This window comes from Chinchilla lanigera, unplaced genomic scaffold (genome assembly GCF_000276665.1).
Source record: "Chinchilla lanigera isolate Chin_1 unplaced genomic scaffold, ChiLan1.0 scaffold00092, whole genome shotgun sequence".
NCBI classification, from domain to species: Eukaryota; Metazoa; Chordata; class Mammalia; order Rodentia; family Chinchillidae; genus Chinchilla; species Chinchilla lanigera.
The window spans coordinates 7240957-7248332 of record NW_004955493.1 but is presented as its reverse complement, the minus strand read 5'-3'; the positions used below and the strand labels follow the sequence as shown (position 1 = coordinate 7248332).

Sequence of the window (7376 nt, the reverse complement as noted above, 5' to 3'; positions counted from 1 at the left end):
GGGACCTCGGTCAGCAAGCAAAGGAGGAGACGGGGGCGGAGGCTGGCAGGGCGGCACAGGACTGGGGCCCGAGGAGCTGCGGACAGCCAGGGCACCTGCCGGCGGTGGCTGGCCGGCGCCCCGGCCCAGGGGAGGAAGGAGCGGCCGCCCGACACTGGCCCGGCTGTGCTGGCGCTACGCCCTGCGGCACTGCGCGTGGCAAGGGGGCGGCAGGGCCTGGGGGGCGTCCAGGGGCTGAGTGCTGGCGACCCGACCGAGGCAGAGTGACCCAGAAGCTGGTGAGACCCGGCAGCAGCGACGGGGGACAGGGAACGAGGAGCCCCTCGTGACCCTGGTGGCAAGCATGTGGGAGGCAGAAGGGGTGCTCAGTCACCCCGCCAGGGAGCTCCTCCAAGCGCGTAAACAAGCCGTGGTAGCTTGTTAACTGACCGCTGGGCAGCCAGGCTGAAATTAATCAACCTCCCGAGGGTATAAATAAACGCTCTCCTGGTCTTGGGCAGTTCCCCTTCTCCGCTCAGGAGAGGGAGGACCTCCGCCTGACCCCAGCTTTTTGTGTCTTGTCTATTTTCTCCTCATTCCTGCTGCCCTTCCTTCCTAGGGCACATTGAAAGCCAAACGAGTCCCTGTAACACCCCTCATAGAGTGTATCATAGTTTTTGGTGTTTTTTTTGCCTTTTGAGACAGGGTCTCAGTATGCAGTTCAGGCTGGCCTTGAGCTTACTTTGTAGCCCAGGCTGGCCTTGAACTAGCAAGGATCCTCCTGCCTCAGCCTCCGGAGTGCTGGGATTACAGGAGTGCGCCACCACGCCCGGCTCTATAGTTCATTTTTTGTTTTAAAATGTTTCTCTTATGCTCTCAGAAGTGCACATTAATATCATAGTTAAAAATAAAGTTATCTAAAGTGAAGATTCTAGAGAAAAGCGTTTGGATGGGGAAGGTCTTGAGAAATCTATAAATGTAACTCACTTTTATAAACCGGAAAAAGAGGCCCCATATATGATGCTCAGAACATTTCCTCCCTGAAATCGTACGTTGTACCTCTTTTTCCTTGCACCTTGGTTTCTGACCCTGGCCCCATCTGTCCAGTTGTACTGGCCACAATTGGAGGGAAGGATTGTGAGGGAAGGATGGACTCCCTGGAACACAGACTCCAGCCCTGGGCCGCAAGCTCCGCTTGTGTGCACCAGGAAGCAGCCTGTGCCCGGGCTGTTAGGAAACCAAGAGGGGGACACAGTACATACAGTCAAAGGGTTCTGTGAGCAGGGCGTGGCAGTGCACACTTGTAATCCCAGCACTCAGGAGGCTGAGGCAGGAGGATTGCTTCAAGTTGGAATCCAGCCTGGGTTACATGGCAAGATCCTGTCTCAAAAAACCAAAAAATTAAAACCAAAACCAAAGAAAACCCCCTAAAACAAACAAAAAAACCCTACTGGTTCTATGATTCCTGAATTAGAAAAAAAAAAAAAGACCAAGCAAACGTGGAAAGAAAATGGCCAAGCTCTGAAATGACTCTGAGGTTGAGGCACCTCTGCAGTGGGTGGCTGTCAATTCTGGTTCTGGGGTTTGGGGTGGGGCCGGTAGGGCGGAGTCCTCAAGCCCCGGACCACAGAGCAGTGTCAGACCACGGCTGCACAGCAGGAGGTGAGCTGCAGGGTAAGGAGCTAAGCTTCGGCTGCAGGTCCAGCCGCTCCCCACCGCTGGCATTGCCACCTGAGCTCAGCCGACCTAGGCCCTGGTTTCTCACCGGGAACCCTGCGGTGAGGTGCTGGGGTGTGGGGTCTCAGGAGCGCCCCTTCTCCTCTCAAACTGCCTCCAAGTCTTCCGGCATCAGGACAGCCTGGCTATGCCTGGGCTGAGCCTGCAGCTGCGGCAGAGGTGCTGCGTTGGCCGTGCACACAGCCAGCTGCTTGCCCTGCCCTTGGCTCCCACTCGGCCTGAAGCCAGTCCTCCCGGCTGTCCCAACACACCCGGCTTCCCACCGGACTCCTCAAGATTCAGCTCAAACGTCCCTGGCTTTGTGAAGCTGCCCATCCTGTCCCCAGTCCCGAGAGACCTGGGATTCATTCTCACTCCCACGGGGCCTGGTGGGACGGCATGAGGGCTGCACCGCCCGTGTGTGAAGTGGCCCTCGCTACCTGAGCGCGGTCCTCCAAGGCTGCATGCGTCTCTGCAGCTCTGGAGCCCAGCACGGACACATGGCAGCTGCTCACTAGGTCCTTACTGAGTGTGAGGAAAGAAATTGAGGAATGAATGGAGTATGGTTTAAAATACACATGTGCAAGGTCATGAGTTCGATTCCCGGTACCAAAAAAACCCAACCAAACAAAAAAACAAAGTTCTCTTCAATGCTGGGCATGGTGGTGCATGCCTGTAATCCCAGCACTCGGGAGGCTGAGGCAGGAGGATCATTGCGAGTTCAAGACCAGCCCGGGCTACAAAGTGAGCTCAAGGCCAGCCTGAACTGCATAGCGAGACCCAGTCTCAAAGACAACAAATAAATTAATTAATTCAGCAAGAGAATGAGGCTTTGAGGGCCGGGGATACAGCTCAGTGGCACAGCGCCAGCCTGGCAAGCATGAGGTTGTGAGTTCGATTCCCTGCAGCCACAAAAAAACACAGAATAAGGCTTTAGAATGTAGTGCCCACTGAGGGGTAGAGGAATGACTTCAAGGGTTGTATTTTGGGAGGCTGAGGACATCTGGGAGAATGGGGCTGAGTGGACTTAGGGGAAAACATAAGTTTAATTGTAGAAATGTTAAGAGGAAGTCAGGGGTTGGGGATTTAGCTCAGTGGCACAGTGCTTGTTTGGCAGATGCAAGGTCCTGAGTTTGAGTCCCAGTATCCCCCCTCAAAAAAAGGGGAAAATGGGCATGGTGGTGCATGCCGGTAATCCCAGCACTTGGGAGAGAGACTGAGGCATGAGGATTGGTGCAAGTTCAAGGCCAGTCTGAATTACAGAGTGAGACCTTGTCTTGAAAAACCAAAGAAAGAAGTTAAGAGGAATATTTTGGAGATGGTTAGAAATAGACCTGGAGTTTAGGTGGGAACCCAGGGCTGGAGATATGGATTTAAAACTTATCTGATTATAGATAGTAATTTTATTTTTCTATAATTTTTTTTTTTTTTTTTTTTGTACCAGGAATTGAACTTAGGACCTTGTACTTGCCAGGCAGGCACTGTGCCACTGAGCTACATCCCCAGCCCCTTTCTTTTTTTTTTTTTTTCTTTTTGCCTTTTTGAGACAAGGTCTTGCTGTGCAGTTCAGACTGGCCTTGAGCTCACTTTGTAGCCCAGGCTGGTCTTGAACCCACAATGATCCTCCTGCCTCAGCCTCCCGAATGCTGGGATTACTGGAGTGCGCCACCATGCCGGCTCCTCAGCCCCTTTCAAAGAAAATTTTGTTTGCGTGTGTGTGTGTCTTTTTGAGACAGGGTTTCACTGTACACTTCAGGCTGACCTTGAGCTCACTTTGTAGCCCAGGCTGGTCTCGAGCTCACAACGATCCTCTTGCCTCAGCCTCCCGTGTGCTGGGATTACAGGCACGCTTGGCTTTTTTTTTTTTAATTAAAGAAAAAAATTTTTAAATATAGGGTCTTGCTGTGTTGCGGAGGCTGGCCTGGAAGACCTGGGCTCAAGCATTTCTGCTGCCTCAGTTTCCCAAGCAGTGGAACTACAGGTATGTGAGTCACTGTGCCCAGTTTGAATAGTAATGTTAATAATGGTGTGGATGTACACATGGATAAATCATATCATTTACTATTGTGTGGAGAGGTTATTAGTGTAATAGTCAAGATATGCTACTGCTGTTAACAAATAACCCTCAAATCTCGGTGGCCTAACTCAAGAGAAGTTTTCCCTTTGCTTATGTAACAGCTCATTGCTGGTATCTGCAGTGTGACCAGATCATCCAGGGTCATCCAGGGACTCAAGCTTCTTCTGTTTTGCGGCTCTGTCATTGTCTTAGGGCCTCAGAGGGTTCAGCTTTAATCAGCTGATGGGAGAGAGGGGAGGCAGATGCATGAAGATCTCCGGGAAACAGGCTAGATCTGGAGGCCACATCCTTCACTTTTGCCCTTGATCCTCTGGTGGGAATTCAGTTCCCAGGTTGCCTCAGTGCAAAGGTGGCTGGGAAATGTAGTTTGTCTGGGTGCCTAGAAGGGATGGAAGCAGTGCCTGCCCAGTGGAGGACACACCAGCATTTGAGGGTTGGTTGTGGGAAGAAAGGCCTGTAAGAGACCCAGAAAGAGACCATATAAAAGATAAATCAGGTGAAAACAACATCTGAACAACAACAGTTGGGAGAGGAGAGCTGTCAGAAGCAGGCCCAATCTGGACATGGTGGTGCACTTGGGAGGCTGAGGCAGGAGGATCGCTGCAAGTTTGAGGCCTGAACTGCACAGTGAAACCCAGTCTCAAAAACAAAACAAAAACAAAAACAACAACAACAACAACAACAAAAAAAACAGGCCCAGGGCTCAGTGAGCGGGCAAGGTGCTTCGATGAAAAGTAAGCCTGACATGGGGCCTCTGAATATTTTGTGTCCTGGATGCTAGCCCGGCCTCATTCTGGCCCCTAGTGCAGGCAAGCGAAGGAAGCCAGCGGAGAGGACTGGGGAACAACGCTGAGGGTTTACCAACCTCCCCTGTGAGCGAGAAGAGCTTCCCACGAAGCAATGGAGACCCTGCCAGGTCTCAGACAGGAAATTGTTAGTGACAGCTTCCCAGGCTTTTCTAATTCAGAAGCCCAACCCTGATCCGTGCTGATATGGCGGAATCCCCCTGGATGATTTAAAAAGAAACCCGTTTCCCCCAGTTATGTGCTGCACAGGCCATGGCAAAGAGCTGGCGCCTCGCTGGGGCCGCCTTCTGCCTCACAGCGCGCGGAGCCTCACATGCCGCAGCTCTGCCCTCCTTCCCTCTTCTCTCGAGGCCCCTCGGTTCCTTCTCTCACCCTAATGCCCTCGCACGGGCGCCACTTCCGAGAGTTTTAAACCTATTGATTTGGGGGTGAAATTTCCAACAAGTGAACTTGGGGGGCGGAATACATGGAAACCAGGCGCTCCAGAAGAGGGAAGGAAAAAGGAGGAGTGTGCATTCGTGGAGTCTCTCCTCCGTCCCTTGCAGAATTTCCTCCCTTCGCAGCATGTGAGATAAGAGAGAATGGGATTAGGACCCTCCAAGCGAGGTCCGCGGCCCCTGATTTCCCGTTCACAGCAGAAAGGCTTTCTGGCCTGCAGGGGAGCGCATTCTTCTTTCACAGCTGCACCGCCTGGAGCAAGGCCAGGAGCTGGGTGTCCCTGGACGCACTGGGGGACCCCACTGGGGCGGGCACAGCCGGGGGTCCAGGCGGAGGGCCCGGGGGCGGGGCTCTGGGAGGAGCTGACCCGGCCCCTCCTCCCTCCGGCAGCCCCACCGCCGCGCTGGGCCCGGGGACACTGGCTCTGAGCAGGGGACGCACTGGCCCAGCCGCTCCAGGTCGCCATGGACACTGAAGGTGAAGAGCCCCCTGTCCCCTGCGCCCGTCGCCCCCTCCCACGCCTCTGTCCCCGCCCGCCTCTGAAGACCCCTGTACTCTGGCCTCGTCTCCTCCCTTCCCCTCTGCCTCCCCCTGACCTCGAGGTCTCCCCGGAGGCCTCTTCGCCGTTTCTCTGCTCTTGTTGGGTCCCCAGTGAGCTCTGGGGAAGACAGGGGGCCTAGAGCCCCGGGAGAAGGCCCGAGCGGGCCTGTCCGCGGGGTGCAGACGCGGCGGGCGGGGGGAGGCTGCACGGAGCAGCCGCGCTGGACTCTGCCCCGGCCCCCTGCGGTCCGTCGCCGTGCGAAGTCCAGGCACACGGGGGAGGGGCTGGGCCCGAAGTCCGCAGGCAGAGAGCTGGGGTGCGCATTCTCTGGCATCTGTAAAAACGACAGCAGTATCCCTGCGCGAAAGGCCGTCAGAAACCTGGCGGCTTACTGGGTCCGCAGTGGCGGGTGTCCACGTCCGGAAGATGGAGCTGCCGGCCCTGGCCCTACAGGGCTGTGGGGAAAATGTCCCGGGTGCTTGAACTGATTCCTTAGGGCTGGGCTCCTTTATCAGGGAAACGTGGGTGGGCTTTGGGGGACTTCCAGAACCCCAAAATCATATATGAAGTTATGTCTTTGTTAGACGGTCACAATGTATTTTTCTGAGAAGGAGGTCTATGATTTTCATCAGATCGTGATTCTTAAGAGTAAATGAATCTGGGTACAGGGCCAGATCCCTGTATCCCAGCCACTCAGGAGGCTGAGGCAGGAGGATCTCAAGTTCTAGGGGAGTGCAGGCAACTTAGCAACACCTTGTTTCAAAACAAAAAATGAAAAAGACGTGTGGACATAGCTCAGTGTGAGACCCTGGCTGCATCCCCAGTACTGCAGAGAAAAAAAAAGTAAAACCCCGAAAGTCAAGGGTGCTTGTCAAGGACACACCCACCTCTGACTCCCACCACACACAGCAATTTTTTTTTTTTTTGGTCTTTTTGAGACAGGGTCTCGCTATGCAGTTCAAGCTGGACTTGAGCTTACTTTGTAGACCAGGCTGGTGTCAAACTCGCAACGATCCTCCTGCCTCAGCCTCCCAAGTGTGTGCTCCACCACACAGCATTTTAGAAAAGAGGTCAGAGCCGGGAGCCTGGGTTCAAGTCCCAGTCCTGCTCCCTGCTGTGTCATCAACAAGAATGCTTAGTCTCCCCGTGCCTCAGTTTCCTCATTGATAAAGTGGAAATGGCGCCTTGTTGTCGCATTGTGAGGAAGCGCCTGGCACACACAGCCTGGCCCGCAGGGTGAGGTTGGTAACGTCACTTCCTCACTGCCGCTGCCTGAGCTCCCAGCTCCATCTTGGAAGCAGGACTGCGTATTTCTCCCCAGACTCCTTCCTGACCACGAATGAGCTCAGCGTTGCCCACGCTGGCTCTTCCTCCTGATGTCCCCGTTTCTGTGCCCGCCTCCTGGTCCCCACACTCACCTTAACCACCCACTCACGCGCTGTCCTGGAGCCCAGGACCCAGCGGACGCAGCCTCTGGGCTCTCCCTTCAGGGCGTCGCCTCCTCTCCTTCCTGGGCCTTCTCCCCGGGAGCAGCCTGTGGGCTGCCTTGTGTCTCAGGCAGGTCTGAGTTTTGGTTCTTAGCAGAGCCAGGAGGGCTGGCGCTGGGATCACGACGCAGGTGAATCTGCCAGGAGGGAGCAGACAAGCCGGGGTGGGCACCGGCAGGGGAAGGGAAGGGCCTGGAATTGGGGCAGGAGCAGCCAGGAGGCGAGGCCAGCGGTCAGGCGGGCCGAGGGAGGGTGTGGCAGGGCCCCTTTCCATTGGCCTGGGAGAGATGCCCTCCCCGCTGGGTTCCTCCTGGATCTCTGCTTCTCGCCCA

General features: G+C 55.1%; 1 protein-coding gene and 1 long non-coding RNA gene across 3 annotated transcripts in view; one reads left to right on the top strand and one right to left on the bottom strand.

Annotated features, from left to right (window-relative positions):
• Positions 1 to 3739: 3739 nt before the first annotated feature.
• Positions 3740 to 7376, bottom strand: part of LOC106146710 — a 4309-nt gene continuing 672 nt past the window's right edge. The window contains exons 2-3 of one of the 2 annotated variants that reach the window (XR_001231268.1): positions 6976 to 7236; positions 3740 to 4226 (exon numbers count right to left, since the gene is read on the bottom strand). This is a non-coding gene — a long non-coding RNA (uncharacterized LOC106146710). The remainder of the gene's footprint in view (positions 4227 to 6975; positions 7237 to 7376) is intronic. The other variant, XR_001231269.1, reaches the window with a different exon arrangement.
• Positions 5255 to 7376, top strand: part of Qprt (quinolinate phosphoribosyltransferase) — a 17607-nt gene continuing 15485 nt past the window's right edge. The window contains exon 1 of the mRNA XM_005405247.2: positions 5255 to 5493. Coding sequence (XP_005405304.1) covers positions 5481 to 5493 — 13 coding nt within the window. The 5' untranslated portion in view covers positions 5255 to 5480. The remainder of the gene's footprint in view (positions 5494 to 7376) is intronic.